This window comes from Coffea arabica, chromosome 11c (genome assembly GCF_036785885.1).
Source record: "Coffea arabica cultivar ET-39 chromosome 11c, Coffea Arabica ET-39 HiFi, whole genome shotgun sequence".
In the NCBI taxonomy this organism is placed as follows: Eukaryota; Viridiplantae; Streptophyta; class Magnoliopsida; order Gentianales; family Rubiaceae; genus Coffea; species Coffea arabica.
This window is the reverse complement of record NC_092330.1, coordinates 7,984,585-8,000,762: the sequence shown is the minus strand read 5'-3', so window position 1 is coordinate 8,000,762 and position 16,178 is coordinate 7,984,585. Positions and strand designations below refer to the sequence as shown.

At 36.2% G+C, this 16,178-nt stretch overlaps 1 protein-coding gene and 1 long non-coding RNA gene across 3 annotated transcripts; one reads left to right on the top strand and one right to left on the bottom strand.

The window, feature by feature from the left end:
- Positions 1-2,789: 2,789 nt before the first annotated feature.
- On the top strand, positions 2,790-9,923 carry LOC113717342 (uncharacterized). Of its 2 annotated transcripts, none has more exons than XM_027242146.2 (7): positions 2,790-3,578; positions 4,683-4,785; positions 4,920-4,985; positions 5,977-6,150; positions 6,247-6,343; positions 9,217-9,358; positions 9,440-9,923. In XM_027242146.2, exons 1-6 carry the CDS (start codon positions 2,987-2,989, stop codon positions 9,340-9,342), a joined length of 1,158 nt encoding a protein of 385 aa, XP_027097947.1. In that variant the 5' UTR covers positions 2,790-2,986; the 3' UTR covers positions 9,343-9,358; positions 9,440-9,923. The 2 variants fall into 2 exon arrangements, with proteins under 2 accessions (XP_027097947.1, XP_027097945.1); XM_027242144.2 differs by having other exon boundaries at positions 2,791-3,578; positions 9,217-9,353.
- A 2,978-nt stretch (positions 9,924-12,901) lies between these two features.
- On the bottom strand, positions 12,902-14,879 carry LOC113715455 (uncharacterized). The gene is made up of 2 exons (XR_011822882.1): positions 14,043-14,879; positions 12,902-13,204 (listed from the first exon to the last, which is right to left on the bottom strand). It is a non-coding gene; the product is annotated as an uncharacterized lncRNA (long non-coding RNA).
- Between the last annotated feature and the right edge of the window lie 1,299 nt (positions 14,880-16,178).

Below are 16,178 nucleotides of genomic sequence, written 5' to 3'. Positions count from 1 at the left end.
AGAAGTGCCAAAGTGATTCTATTTCCTTAACTTTCATGACAGTTTTTATTTACCTCTAATCAGTTCTTTACTTTGAATTTGAAGTTTACCAAACCTTAGCATGCTTCTAACTTCAAATGATTTGAGACTCCAGTGTATATATTATTCCTTTATTGATTAATATACATGTTTATGATTTTGAAGGACCTATGAGTTCAAGTATTGAGAATGGAACAGATGATGAAGATGTGGAATAGGTGACTGATTTGTCCATGCTCAATGCCATGAGTTAGGAATTAAACGAATGAATAATTTGGGGCAAAAAACCTCAGCGGCCATTAAACTATTGGCAAGATCATGTTTTGACTATCAAACTATTTTTTGTCAATAATTGGCCACTAACCAATTTAATCCGTTAACCCGTGACCATTTCGTCGTTAATTGCTCTTAAGTTCTGAAATTAGCATTACATGTGGCAATGTCCAGGGGCAATTTTGTCCAGCACAATAGAGGAGCAATTAACGATGGAACAATAGAGGAGTTGCTGGACCTTCAGCATCTTCCACCGAGTAGCCAGCCAAACCCCAAGTCACATCCCTCGGCGTTCCTCACACCGTTGCCAGAGGAACTGCCACCACCCGCCGGAAGGCCACCGTGACGGTCCAAAAAGATGAATCTGAAACTACTTCACACCCTTCTACTAGGACTCGCCATTCAACCAGAGGACTGCCGGTCACTGCAGCCGGAGGAGATGTCCCCCAAACTCCGCTCCCGCCTAAGCAAATGAAAGATACGCTTGCCTGCTTGCTTCGAAGAAAAGTTGATATCCAATGCTTTCAAGCTGCAAAAGGTGAAGCATCGAAGCAAAGCAAACCAAACTGCCCCAAAATTCCCTAAAAAAGATTCTCGCCACTTATAACTAATCTGATGTACATGAGATATTTGATATATTATTTGGGTGGGTGTCTTGAAATATTGGAGTTTTGAGAAAGGAGTCCAAGCTCAAGAGTTCAAAACTCCGACTTTCTCTATTTCTCTCCTATACGGCACTAGCTGTTGCCTGGAACTAGAAGATATGGGCACTTTGAGTACCAGTCCTCTGCTTCCAAAAGACCTAAGGCCTTCTTCACTCTACAGAGAACACCGAAGCTCAGTTTTTGTGTACACAACAAGAAGAAGAAAATCCAAGAAAAGCCAATCCTTGAACCCTGTAAGTCTTACCACTATCACGTTCTGAATTAAAATTCTTAACTTTATAAACAAAGATCAAAAAGGGGTTCTCTTTTTGTTTTTGTTTTTATGTATTTTAATTATGTTGAGTTTTGGATCAGGTTGCCAGGTTATTTGGACCTGCTATTTTTTAAGCATCGAAGTTGCAGGTTGTTTTCTTAGGAGTTGATGAGGAGAAGCATCCAGGACAGCTACCTAGACCCTATATATTTACACATAGTGATGCAACCTCAAAGCTCACTAGACAAAATTGCCTCGGACATTGCCACGTGTAATGCTAATTTCAAAACTTAAGAGCAATTAACGATGAAATGATCACGGGTTAACGGATTAAATTGTTTAGTGACCAATTATTGATAAAAAATAGTTCGATGACCAAAATATGATCTCGCCAATAGTTTAATGGCCGTTGAGGTTTTTTATCCAATAATTTGCTATTTAATTTATTTTCATTAGATTACGTTGATGTTGTTTTTAATAAACAGTTAGACAATTTTATTGTTTCATTAGGTCAATTTGACAATTATATTGATGGTACTTTTGGTTTGTATACAATCTCTTCGACATTCAGCTTTAGATTCAAGTAATAAGTACATAGGTCCCCCTTCAGACATTCAGATTGAGTATTTCATTGGATCACAATTTGCCAATTTGCGTTTTTTATTCTGTATATGGTTCACGTCTAAGCCTTTTTGAGTTCATCATTGCTGATATGGTTTTTCCTGGAATAAATTTCTCATAGCCCTCATATGCCCAAAAAAAAAAGATAAAATATTGATACTCCTATGTTCTTTCAATTGTATATAACTATAGACATACGAAGTGACCCTAAAGGAAATAAATACTATGCAATGAAATTCACAGACTCCATTGAGTCCGTAACAAACATCATCGCCCAACTTCCTTAATTAGAATGTATTAGCATCAATTAGTTTACTAGGACAATATCAGCTAAACATGTTTAGCACTGAAGTGACGTGACCGGGTAATTTTTGAGGCATCATTTTTCTTAATAATTATACTCTTACACCATTAATTCACTGCAAATTTGTACATACAACTATTTAGAATAACTGTATTTACTTTTTTGCAAAAAGAAATTGATAAATAAAATACACATATACTAACACATGAATTATATGTATATTTATATGATAAAATTTTTACATGATGAATTATTGACTAAAAATAGAAATTAACAATCAATTTAAGTGATAATTATTCTAGTATTATTCATCAGTCATATATGAACCAATAAGACATTAAAAAAAAAGTAAAATGTTTCCGTGCCTTGCACGGAGAAGGGGCAGGTCCCTGCCAATTAATGGCCAAGATTTGGCCAACAAAATTTGTATGGTCTAGATTTAAATATGTGTGGGATTCATAAAATATTGTTCTAGTGTTACTCGTTATTGTTCTAGTGTCACATCGTGTACAAATGATATTATACCGTGTTCATTTTGCACACAAGCTCCGCTCTAGCCCCGGGTCCGCCTTGCACGGGTTAGCAACTAGTAAATTGTAGTATAATAATATTCCTTCCTCGATCAATCACTTGCCACTTTTACCGAATTTGCGTGAACAGTACAAATTCTAAAAGTAAATAGTAACCCTTTTATTCCTTCCCAAAACCCACCTCAAGGTCTCAAACACCCAGTTCTCGCTGCCTCTCACTGCGTGTGTGTGTGTGTGTTTTTTTTTTCACTGATTTTCTTGGTATAATTTATACTATTTTTGTTTTCACTTCAAGTATTGGCTACTGATAATCGATGAGAGAATGGGGAAAACATCGGTGATAATCTACATTACTGTAGCCATAGTTCTCCTCCTCCTCATCTCAAAATCCCCTCAAAATTCCAACCACGATAGTCACAGCCACCGTCACCGCCGTCTGAAGCTCCGTTCCAACTTCACCTTCGCACCACCGTCGTTAAATCACCATGAACGTCACGTCCCTTTCGACCCTTTAGTGGCGGACATTGAGCGGAAGCGGGAGGACAGAGAATGGGAGAAGAGGTACTTGGAAAGTCACCACCCCGAGTTGACTCGGTCGTCGATGAGTCAACACGGAGAAGCTATGCCTGCTGAATCGCAGCCCGAGTGGGAGGATTTTATGGATGCTGAGGATTACTTGAATGACGAGGAGAGGTTTAATGTGACTCATAGGTTGGTGCTTTTGTTCCCGAAGATTGATGTGGACCCGGCTGATGGATTTGTGACTGAGCCTGAGTTGACTCGGTGGAACTTGGCGCAGACTGAGAAGGAGGTTTTGCATAGGACACAGAGGGAGTTGGAGATCCATGATAAGAATAAAGATGGGCTTGTGTCCTTTTCTGAGTATGAGCCTCCCAGCTGGGTCAAACCTTCAGGTAATTGAAATATTTGGACTTCATATTTTTTATAATTGATGTGATTGTCTATGTTTGTAGGTGGGCTTGAATGTGATTTTCTTTTTGTCCATTTTTCAGCAGAGCATTGTTGATTCAGTGCATTAGAAGCTAGTTTAATTTACTGGATTTTGGATTACGTGGGCATGAAGTTAGGATTTTGAACGATTGGTAACATATATAGGGAAAATTGGATTAACAAAGTAAAATTGATGTGACTACTGATGCAATCAATTAGCGCAGAGAAGCAATGGAGCAAGTCTAGTAGGTGTAACTCTGATTGACCTTAGAGTATGATATTGCATAGATGTGCAACATGGTCTTCTTGAATAAGAAAAGAAAAGCAATTGCTGTCTTGTGAGGTGGTTCTGTTTGCCTTTTCTACCTACATTTCAAAGCCATCTGCATTTAGGTACTTATTTAGTTTCATGAAACGAACAAAGAAAATTCTGTTTGTGCATTGAAGTAGCTACTTTTTTGACATTATTAGAGATGTTATCCTTGTAATAATGGATTCTTGTAGATTTGGGTCCATGAAGCCTTTGGGTGCATCATATATTTGAAGTATATAAGTGCAGAAAGACTTGGCTGTTGAATTGCACATATAAAAATTAAAGCATGAACCTGCCTTTCACAGATATGAGAATGCTAATTGAAGGATATGATCTATTTTTCTAACTGAATTAAGTATGGTTTGGTGAGACCCTCCCCTCCCAAGTTGTTAGGGTACTACTAAAGCTTGGTCTCCTTAATCATACAGTAGCATCGTTACTTTTATCAAGCAGAGCCAGTGGACTTTCTGCTCACACAGATTCACAGGACATAAACTTACACTCCTTTCTGGCATGGACCTTTTGGTGACATGATTTGGGCAGGCATGAATTTGAACTTTACAGCTCATTCAAATGTTTTTATGGATATAAGAAATTTCTGGATATTTTGAACAGCTGATGGCAGGGGGGGTGACCCTAATACTTACTGTTCGGTATTCTGTTCAATGTTTTAAAAGGAGTGCACTTGGATGAGGTGGTCCAATTTTGCCGCAGGGTTTTTTTGTAATTTTATTTGATAATTTAATTTCACCAGGTAGTGATTCCTCGGGAATTGATATGGGTTGGTGGAAAGAAGAGCATTTTAATGCATCAGATGCAGATGGTGATGGTCTTTTGAATATTACAGAGTTTAATGAGTAAGTTTTGTTCTGCTTGGAGTTGCTCTTAAAAACAAAAGGAAGATGTAAAATAAATCTTTTCTTTGCCCATCTGTCCTAAATATCTCAATGTTCTCATCAACTTATTTGGTACTTTCATTGCAATTTTGTAGCTTTCTGCATCCAGCTGATACAAAAAATCCCAAACTACTTAATTGGTTGTGCAAGGAAGAAATCAGGTATGACAATTTCTGTTGAGTGTCTGTTTCACAACCTGAAAGTACAATTTCTGTTGAGTGTTTGTTGCTCATGCAGTCCTTTTGCTTCTGCTTCTTGTTCGTTTCTGCCCACCATTCTTGGCAACTACTAGGAGCAATGTGATATGTGAATGCATTGAGTATGCCAGCTGAATTGCTGAGCCCTTCTTCTTTGCCCATTTACATGTGCACACACAGACACACACACACACGTGTAGACATCTATGTTTACTGATTCAAGTGTGTATGTATATGACTGGGAAAGCAGGAAATTTTTTATCAGTAGAATTTTTTTTTAAATCCTTATACTCTTTTTTTGTGTGTTGATACTTGTTTCGAACTATATGCTTGAATAATATTCTTAATGTTGGTTGGATGGATTTTCATAGTGTGTTGGAAGGTAATACCGTTGTCTGGAAATTATGAAACAATTATTCCACAGATGATATTTGTTTATCAACTAATTATCAGAGTACTTTAAATTTGTTTTTAAAAAAACCATGTCCTTTTGCATGTTTCCCTGTACAGAATGTCACCATTGGTTAAACTGAAATTTTCAATGTTGCGATTTTTGTTTGTAATCATGAAACAAGAAAGCCATTGACTGGTAAGACTTTGCTTTAATTTGTTATGAACTTGATGCTTTATGGAAGTAGTCTTACACTAATGAGAATCCATACATATTTTGAATTTTCTACAAGTGGCTCATCTTCATTTGCACGAGATTTTCATTTTTGATACTTCTTAAGGATTAAGAAACGAGACAACTACTAGAAAGTTTCCAACTTTGGATTGATGGTTTTGTTAAGTTACCATGTTCTCCATAACCTCATCAATTCCTAATCACTTGATCATTTGCACATTTCGCTTGTAAGGTTTGGTTTTTCCCTTTTGTACTATTGCCTATTTTTCTTACCATCCCAAACCTATTCTGATTTCGTGGACCATGTCTCTCCATCATTAAATATTTCAGAGAAAGAGATTCTGATAAAGATGGTAGGGTCAGCTTCAAAGAGTTTTTCCATGGGCTTTTTGACCTGGTAAGGAACTATGATGAAGAGGATCACAATTCTGAGCACCAGTCTGATGATTCACGAGAAGCCCCAGCCAAGAAGTTGTTTTCCCAGCTTGACAAGGATGGCGACAGGTAATTAACTAGATGTCCTTTAAAAATATACTGTATAATCTATCATTTGTTATATGCTGTGATTAGTTGCTTATAACCCAAAACTCTGCCCTGTAGGTTCTTGTCAGATGTGGAACTGCTACCAATTATTGGAAAGCTTCATCCATCTGAACATTATTATGCTAAACAACAGGCAGACTACGTCATACAACAGGTACTAATTAGTTTTGATGGTGTTTGTTCTTTCTTGGTCTATATAAGTTGGATTTGAAATTGCTAAAGGATAAAGATGGAGCTAAAAGCATAACTGTAGCCAAATAGTGTGTTTTTATCTGAAAAATTTTGTTACACAGATTGGTTAAGTTGTCTTCTTAGAAAAATTTTCTAATTTTCTTAATGTGTTGTTTTTCCTTCAGCTAGTACTGTTGATTTTAGCTTTTTGGCATTTCAGTGTATTGAAGTCTATTAGTATGGTCAAATGCATGGTATTAAAAGTTTGTTCTCCCTGGCTTGTTATGAAGTGGGATTCAGATATTTGTTTTCTTTTTTCTTTGTTTCCTTCGTTTCCTTCCACGTTCCCTTGTAGCACGAGTTGAATAAGCTGCCAACGAAGAGTCAAGGGGATGTTTGATAACATGAAGCTTGTTTCAGAGTTGAAATAATTCACCTAGTAGTATTTGTTATAAATGGTACTCAGTAGTAACGTGAGTTTGATGTGTTTTTTTTGGGCTTTTTATTATGTAGGTTTATGATGTGATTTTATGGTCATAATTTTTTATAACCACTATGACTTTAGCAATTTATTACTTCGTTTGACAAGGGAATATTTAGTTGGTTTGGAGTTGTTCTATTATGTAGTTGTTTTGATTGAGAGGCACGTGATAGATTCCCACCGGAGGTCTTTCTACAGATAGTGGGAATCTACCCTATTGTCATGTTCTATTTGGAGGAATAAACAAAACTTGTATCTTGGAGCTGAGTGGTTGATAGCCCTGGTCTTGAAAACCAGTATAGTTATCAAGTTGAATCCCCCTCTCTCCTTTTTTGCTCATTGAATAGATTTGTTTCTTTATTGTTTTTCCCGGACGGGTATCATAAATCAAAAAGAAGGGGGAATGGCTTGGCTATCCCATCGAGCCAAAAATAGATTATATAATGAGTTGAAAAAAAAAAGCAATACTTTTTTTTTATTTTGAGTATGAGCTGATTGGAATACGTATAAAGGAACGAAAAGGATTCCCATTAACCCTGCCTTAAGGTGCAAGGTCTTGCAGGTTGTAGTAGTCATTCTAGGTTTTTCTTCATTTGCCATCTTCTAATTGTCTGGAGTTACACCAGCAATCAACCCTAAAAGCTTGTCAAAGTTAAGGTCTAAATCTCAGTCGGGAACTGTTGTCACTTTGACAACTCATGTTCACTCTTTTGTGGGCATGCTTTCCAACAAGATTCAACAATAATCACATCATCAATTTGTTTGAAAAAATTCTTTGATTATTGAGTAGAAGTGGATGAATAATTCAAAATTTTTTTTCTCTGTTGTAATCGGTTGTATTTATCGATTTTATCATTTCTTATAATTTTTTGAAGAGGCATTGTGATAATGTAAGACCGTTCTTATTAAGAAACAGTGGTGATGAATTCTTTATCCCTCTCTTTTTATCTCTCCAATTAGTATGCTTCATTACTATAATTTAAGTCAGTTATCTCGTTTTCTGTTTTTCTGCTTTATTTTTCATGTTTTATTCTTGAAAGAGACCTTATTACTTCATTAGAAGGTATGATAACTTTTGATAGAGAAAGTATATCAGTTTGCTCAAGAATGATAAGTTATTTGGCTGTGGTTGCGTGTTGAGTCTTCATCCCGTATGTCGTGTTTTGCCTTGGTAATTCCTAGTATGTGTTACTTCCCCTTTGAGTTCTTTTATGTTCAACTGTTGTATCTTCTATGCTCAAAACTGGGTGAGTCCCAGAAGGTCACCTGGAGAGAACTATGGTTGCAAAAGATGCTTTTATAACATTGCCACTTTGTTCCTTTACTGTATGTGGGAGGGAGTGTTTGGTGGAGAGTTCTGGATGATCTGCTTCTAGCTTTTCGTGTGTGCAGCGTATGACATCTATTGATGTTAAGATGACTTTTTCATCTACTAGGTGTTCCACGATAATATGGATATTGATAAATTTGTAGATGACAGTTATGGTCAAAATTGCTCATCCTTTTCCTAATTGAATGGTTAGGTGGAAATTAAACTTCCACTCCTGCTACTAACACAGTTAATACCTTGTGGGGCTTGCTTATCATTGGGGTTAAATGGTACAAATTCTGATTGTTCATTGATGTATACGGCAGAGGAGAATAATGGTTACTTCAACCTTATAATTGCTGTTGTTTCTGTTTTTCTAGTTCTTTCTAAATGGTTACTGACTCTTACCATTTGCATCCAAAGCCATTTCTCTGTTGTTTGGGTTCCTAAAGTGAAATATTGAATGAAACAATGACCGTGTTTGGTTAGTAGACTATTTAGGATGATTTAAAAAAAAAAAAAAAATACTGTAGTACTTTTTCGATGTTATATATGTGAGATAAAAAGGTGGTTGAAAAATGTGTTGATGGTGCAAGTAAATAAATTTTTATAAATAATTCACTATCCAAATAAACCCAATGTTGTCATGAAAGAACTTACTGGTGCTTTGGAACTTTCATAAAATTACTTTAATGCCTGTGATTGGATTTGCATACGATGTGTGAGGAGAATGGATGCACTTCCTTTTCATCGAACTTCTGTTGCAGGACTGAGCTTTTGCATGTAGTCATCCTCAGCTTTTTTTTCTCTATCTCCTTTTTCTGTTTAACCTGTTTTTTCCTCGTCTCTTATTTCTGGAGGGTAGATTTTGTTAGTCTTGATATTTACCAGAGGAAGTTTATGAAAATGCATAATAATCAGATCCAACTAAACCTGATAACCTTGTAGTAAACAACGATGGATGCTGATGATAATAGGAAAGAAATGCCGGGCACACAGCTGATTATCTGCACTTCTGGTAATTGGTGTGGAACAGAATGCTCATGTTTTATTAACTCCTTTGCAGGCTGATTCAGATAAAGATGGACGCCTGACATTGACTGAAATGATTGACAGCCCATATGTATTCTATAGCGCCATATTCAGTGATGATGAAGATGAAGACTTTGAATATCATGACGAGTTCCGTTGATTGATAACTAGGTAAGGTGAATATCTCTTATCTGTGGTTGAATAAGCAATTGGAGCAATTCTGTTTCTTCCTATGACCTTTCGATATTTGGTGACAGGTTTTCAGTTTGGTACAGATGAAACATCTAGAACTTCTCTTGATCAAAGCTCCTACTATAGAATTATAATCACCAATGGTGGAGACATTGGCAAACGTCATGTGAATGATGTCCAAAATTACATACTTTGGTGCGTTTTCTTATTTGCATCAGAATGCCTTCTTGATATTTGAGAATCTTAAGGATCACAAGCTCAAATTTTCTTGCATTATTTCGGTTTATGGATTTTTGGTAGTTTTAGTTGAGTTATTGGCTAGGGACAATTTACCAGGCTAAGGATTTGTTGTTTAGTTGTCCACAATTATTTTACCTTGTCAATCTGCACCCATTATTTTAATTTATTTGATGCTTTAGGAAGTTGAGAATATATTGTATTACAGATATAATGCTGAAGTAAAGATGAAATATGATGTTGATTTACTTCACAAGACATCCTAGCATTTGTAAAATGTGATTTCATAAATGGCATTTTTTTCTTTGTGTGCGCGCTTGTTGCATTTAATAGTGCTGTTGTTACTCCCCATTGCTATAGGGTGTGATTTATGCAGGGACGGCAGTTGGGGCAGGTATCCGTGGGGGGTTGATTGGGCAGGGCAGGGGTTTATTTTCTCCCCTGGTTGAAAAATGGGTAGGGGACGGGGGAGTATACCCCTACCCCATCATCCACCTAAAAAAAATAAATATATATTATAATTATATATATAATATATTTAATATTGGTAGTTATAATAATTATATTATTAGTTATACTAATAATTATACATTTATACTAATACAAATTACTGATTAGTTATGCTAATAGATTTATGAATTTGTTTTTTTCTCAGGAATTGCAACATTTCCCCTTCTCATAATTCTTTTTCTGTTAAATGTCCAATTGTCTCTTGCTTTTTCTTCTTGTCACTTCCTTCCCTCTGTATCGTTTATAATAGTTGAAGCTGTGTAGACGTTGTGTTTTTGGCATGTGCACGTATATGAATTTTATGTCGCAACCAGTTTAATCAAACATAAAATGCCAGAGCTATGCGATCATGTGTATCGCTGTTTTGCTGAAATTCAGTTCCTTTAGGGAATTGTGTGTTGCTGTTTTGCATGCTAATGTATAGACTTCATGTAAAATTAGTGTTGTAAAATTCGACTTCATGTATAGGCAAATTTCTATTAGCCTTTGCCTGCGGGGAAGCGGGGCGGAGTGTGGGGAGCGGGTGACAGGGGTGGGACGGGAGTGGGGGGAATGTTTGGGCAACGAGGCGGTTCCCCCACTCCACCCCCGCCCCATTGTCAGTCCTAGATTTACGTGCAATCTCTATCCTTACAAAGCACTTTAATCTGTAATAAAACTAGAATATGGATAAAGCACTTGGTTCATTTAAATTGTTAAGTGCTCTCTTTTATGCGAGGCCAGTTGAATTTGAAAATTAAACTTGGTTTTAGCTGATATTTTCTCAACTCGGTCAATTCGTTCAAGAATCAAGTGAAACTGGGGAAGGTGATGGAGGTTTTGGTTTTATGGATGTTTGTGGTCTCCTGGACAAAACTTGATAATCAGCATATATTACAGAGGAATATTCTTAAAAGCAAAAAGATAGAAAATACGATTACGACTAGACGAATTAAGTGGTAAAAATAAAGAGCAAGATGCTTCACTTTATGATCGCTTCTCATTTGCCCTCTCTTTCACAGATAAAGTTAATCCTGTGGTCCATATTAATTGCTTTGGAATCTGGCGTCGATGTTTCGCGTAGTATAGCAATGCTGTTCTTAAAAATAGATTTTTTTAAAATTTGATATGAAATCATGGTCTGTCAAAATATTTCTCTCTCTCTCTCTCTCACTTCTTTTTTTTTCCCCACAAAATATGGAGTCCAAATGGCAGCCGAGAAAATAGAAATGAATTCAGAGTGCTCCTAGTTAAAGATAAACTAACCTGTACAAAGCAGTATAGGGACATTATCCCCCTTCATACAAGCGGCATGAAAATTGTTTGGTAAAATAAAGTTTGGTTGAACTGCAGGGAAAGGTAAGTTGCATTACCTTTTCGGAATGGAGACTTGTTCTTTTCTATTGTGATTTGCAACTTTATTGGTTATTCAGTCTTAAAATGTTCTTTTTGTTTTATGATGTTGTGTTAATAGGTATGAAAGAGTTTTCTACTCTATTACCAGTGTTCTGTAATCATGAATCTGTAAAGTAGGATACTGTATTTAATGTGTAAATTTTAAAACTCTGTTGGATTCTAAAATCATCTCCTTCCAAAATTTTTACAATTTCTCTACATTGCTTCAAATCTATAATTTTACCTCAAAAAAGGAAATCAAGTTCAAATAATGAGATTCTGGGGAAGGGTTAGGTTGGGTGGTAAGGTGGAAAGGATTGTAAGCGTGGTTCAAAACCACGGTCACTTGCGGTTGTGGTCGTGGGCCAGACTGTTCCATATTGATTTTGGCATATCGGTCGCAGTCTCGACGGGACATAAATTTTTGAAATATTTAATATTTTAAAAATTATAAAAAAAATGATAAACAAAGATAATAAAAAATTAGCAAAAATAATAAAAATCGAGTTAACTCGCGATGACTCAAGGCGAATTGACTGTTTCTATCCGTTTCGGAGGCATTTTGATCGAGTTCTTGGTGACTCGGTCGAATTTTCGGCGATTCATTATTTCGGAGTCATCTCGTTCCGATATCAGATCGGAAGCTCAGTTTTGGTGACGACTTGGCCAAATCTTTGAATCATAATTGTAAGTAGGAGATTTTGAATTCAAGACTTTCAACTTACCAAAAAAAAAATGTTCAAATACTGAGATTGTAAAGTACCAATTCTTGTCATTTACAAGTATTTTCAGATTCTACAAAGAACACAACCCGTTGCAAGAGCGATGCATTAGTTGATTTCATGGTACAGGGACGTACCTTAAAGAGGAATTTCTGTAATAATGCAACACTAGAATACTTTTAAAACCGTATGAACAAAATGAAGATCTGTCCCAGTAGGAAAATTTTGATGTTGCAAATGGTCATTCCAAAACAAAACCAAAGAGAAAAGAAAAGGCTGATCCAAAAACTACGTAAATATATAAATGTCTTACTTATTTTGTCATGTTTGGAAATTTAATTTTTTAAAAATAGTGATTTGATTGTGATATTTTTGTTTCTCTTTCCAATCTGATTCAAATTCAAAATTTGAATTTCTCAACTAAAGGGAGTGACTATATAGGAGGGAGAAACTAATAAGTGCTTTAATTTTCTCAACATAAAAAATATTTTGGGACATTTCAAGATGAAAAATATGACATTTCTAACAGGATGGAAGAAGTACAAGAAAATTTTGAAGTCACTCAATCATGCTTTCCACTTTTATAGGTGTTTAAGAATCTTCTGCTGGTTCACAGGAAAAGCAATAATCTGGATGTAGATATTAGGAGCTTTACGTATGGGATCAGCTCCATAAAGTAAATACTTCACCAGGACAAGAATGCGCACTTGATTGTATCCATCCTCAGCACTATACAAAATTCCAGTCGTACTCATCAACTCTCCAAATATGGGATTTAGAATCTGTTAGAAACAAATAAAACATAGGATGTCTGGTTTGCCTCCCATGAGTAACAAATTTGCCAAACAATATTTTACAGACATTTGAAGAAACCATGGTGATAAATCAGAACGCTCTTATACAAGATTGTCTTCCATCCTTCAAACTCTAGGATTCCATTGCCTTCACCTCTAACAGACGCCCACTTTCTTCATTCCGGAGAGGCATCTGAAATTATATTGGCATGTTAGTCCGGCTAGTGAAAGACCAAGTTGTGGCCTAAAGCATACAAATTCGGTAAAACAAAGAGTTTTCAGCATACTGGATTCCCCAAGAAAGTAGACCACCTCTGATGTTTATAGCATCTACGTTTTTCTGATGTTTAACTAATTTAGGCTCATTTTGGAGCATCTGCTTTTCCAGTTTCCTGGATTAGAATAGTACCAAAGCAATTTCCATCAAGAACATAGAGCACAAATAGGTTAATAGCACCATGTTTTCTGCAACTAAAATTGCTAGCTGCATATGCAGCAGTAGAAGGAACAATCATGACTTCCTCGTACCTCCATGCCAACTCCCCTCATGAATGACTATTCTTACATATCCTTAGTACTTCTAATGCCACCCTTGCTTTCAAGGATTCGTTCTTTGCTAAAACTTTTCTGTTTCAATCTACCTATTTGGTTTTAATAGAAGGCTTCTGGTGATACTTCATTTTGTTGGACTGACCAGCAAGGACAATTAAAAAAAAAAAAAGAAAGAAAAGAAAAGAAAAGCTAGCAAGATCAACAATTCCAAAGACTTACTCCCTTTGATTATCTTGGTGTAGCTAAACCAATTGGACATTCCTAGAAGTGCACTTTCATGAGGACAAGATGAAAGGAGAGCAAATATATATCTACCAAAATAGTGCATTTTGACGTAATCAGAACTAGTCTAGAATCAGCAAGCTTTGAATCATTACAAAAGTCTCTAGCAAGTGAGGTGCCAATAAATTAGTAGCTGAAAGAATACACTTTGTCTCCTGGCAAACAAATACTGAATAATTTAACTTAAATTAACTGACCTCTGAACATAATGCTGCAAAGCTCCACCAAAAATTCTGGTGATGATCAGAAATCCCATTCTGAACGATTGATTAGAACCTTCAAATCATCATTTTCCCATCATGTGTTGTTCCTCCTTTATTCTTCTGACACACTCTTCTGCAGATTGTCTGCACAATTGCACCTCAATGATCTCCAGTGTAGGGACATATCCTAAACCAAAGGGGACTTCCTCAAGCTGCCTGCAATTTCGCAAAACTAAGTGTTGAAGATTGGGAAAGTCATCACTGGTGGCATTCCACTGGACAAGGTTCAGAGTGTCGAGCTTTAGGAATTTGAGTTTAGGAAACTCCCCTTCTTTCATGTCCCACACTTTCCCCTCAAAGGCCCTAGAAAGCAATTTGAGAACCTCCAGGTTCGGTAATCTACCAACTTCCAAAATGCAGTCCCATGGCAGGCGAAATTTTGATAGAGTCAACTTCTTCAGTTTCAATGGGAAGTCAAACTTAAAAGGATGAGCAATTCTACCAGAACAGAGAATTTTGAGCGACTCTAGTTCTGTGAGACAGTTCAGTACTGGAAATTGATTTGAGTTCCCAACATCAACCCTTGATTCTGAAAACAGACATCTAAGTCTCCGAAGTTTGAGAAACCTTCGCATGATATTCTCTGTATGTTTACCAAAAGAGAGAGATGGGGTGGAAAGACTGTCCAGATTTCCTAACTGCGTGGCCTTTTCTGTTTCATTGTCTTGCATGCTGAAGACAGCATTACTATATACATGCAAATGTCTCAACTTTTCCATGCTCCAAATAGTATGTGGCAGTAGGACTTTACCTTTTAGTCCTTTCACAATCAAGGTTTGGGTGAATTCTTAGTTTGTGATGAAAAAAAAAAAGAATTCTACAACGAGGGCGTTTCCTGGGGGAGTTTCTGTAAATGGGGGGTCTTCGCATTTTGAGAATGCGAGCTCAGTGAGCTCGCATTTTCACAATGCGAGCTCAGTGAGCTCCCACTACCCAGCGCCAAGACCCCATTTCAATTTCAGTATGTCAAATGTTGTGTAACCGGTGATTTTTATCTAAAAATATCTACATTCGCATCAATTGTAAAAGGTAAAACACGCAAGATTTAATCGTTAGATATTTGATTTCTTTTCCTTTTCAACTACCAAACAAATAACATGCACCTCATAAAAATAACTTATATAATTTTTAATTAGCATTGCGTTATGGAATTTCTAAAATTACAATAAAAAAATTGTAACAGATATTAATGACTATTAATTATTAGATTCTTATAACTAATATTCATCGTTGTCAACAAATAAATACGATTCATTAATAACAAAGGAAAATTAGAATTTGATAAATAAATTTATTTCACAAAAAAGGATCAAAAGTTAGTATTTTATTCATAAAATATAGTCAACACCTTACATGTTAATAATTTCATTCTATTTTTACATTGATCTAATTTATTTCCACCATTTAAATGTATTATAATAAAATAACGTATTTCATAAATTTTTTTTAAGGAATGCAAACGCGCATGTGACATCTTAAAACATTTTGTTTTAGTACAAAAATATAAATCTCTGCCTCCAAAAAAAAAAGAAAAAAAATTTGCATCTCTGTAATGCGAGCTCTGTTGAGCTCGCATTTCAGGAATGCGAGCTCTGTTGAGAGCTCGCATTCGTGAAATGCGAACTCTCCTGAGCTCGCATTTCACGAATGCGAAGACCCCCCGACAGAATTCCTCGCCACAATCACCCCTTTTGTAGAATTTTTTTAAAATCCATCACAAACTTAGAAATTTCTCATCAAGGTTTCCAGATTCCAGAGGTTGGCTATTGAAGCTGGAATATAGTCTATATCACCACAAAGGGCCAAGTACCTCAAATGAGCCAATAACTCTATTCCACTGAAGAAAGAATTACCCACATTGATGCATTCCAAATCCAGCACTCTGAGAAGTTTGAAGTTCTCGAAAATGAAGGAGATGTTGTAGGGACATCTTGGATACAAATCACTGCTGGCAGAGTATAGTAGAGAGCGGACACGTCCACCAGGCCTTGACATGATGAAATGATTTCTCTTAGAACAAATGGATAACCTCCGTTTTGCATATGTTGTGCAATTTGTAGGATGATAATC

Excerpts from the sequence above, each read along its gene's own strand:
- LOC113717342 (XM_027242146.2), top strand. The coding sequence starts at position 2,987 with ATGGGGAAAACATCGGTGATAATCTACATTACTGTAGCCATAGTTCTC. Across the intron at positions 4,786-4,919 it reads AATATTACAGAGTTTAATGA|CTTTCTGCATCCAGCTGATA; the intron begins GTAAGTTTTGTT and ends GCAATTTTGTAG. Across the intron at positions 6,344-9,216 it reads CAGACTACGTCATACAACAG|GCTGATTCAGATAAAGATGG; the intron begins GTACTAATTAGT and ends ACTCCTTTGCAG.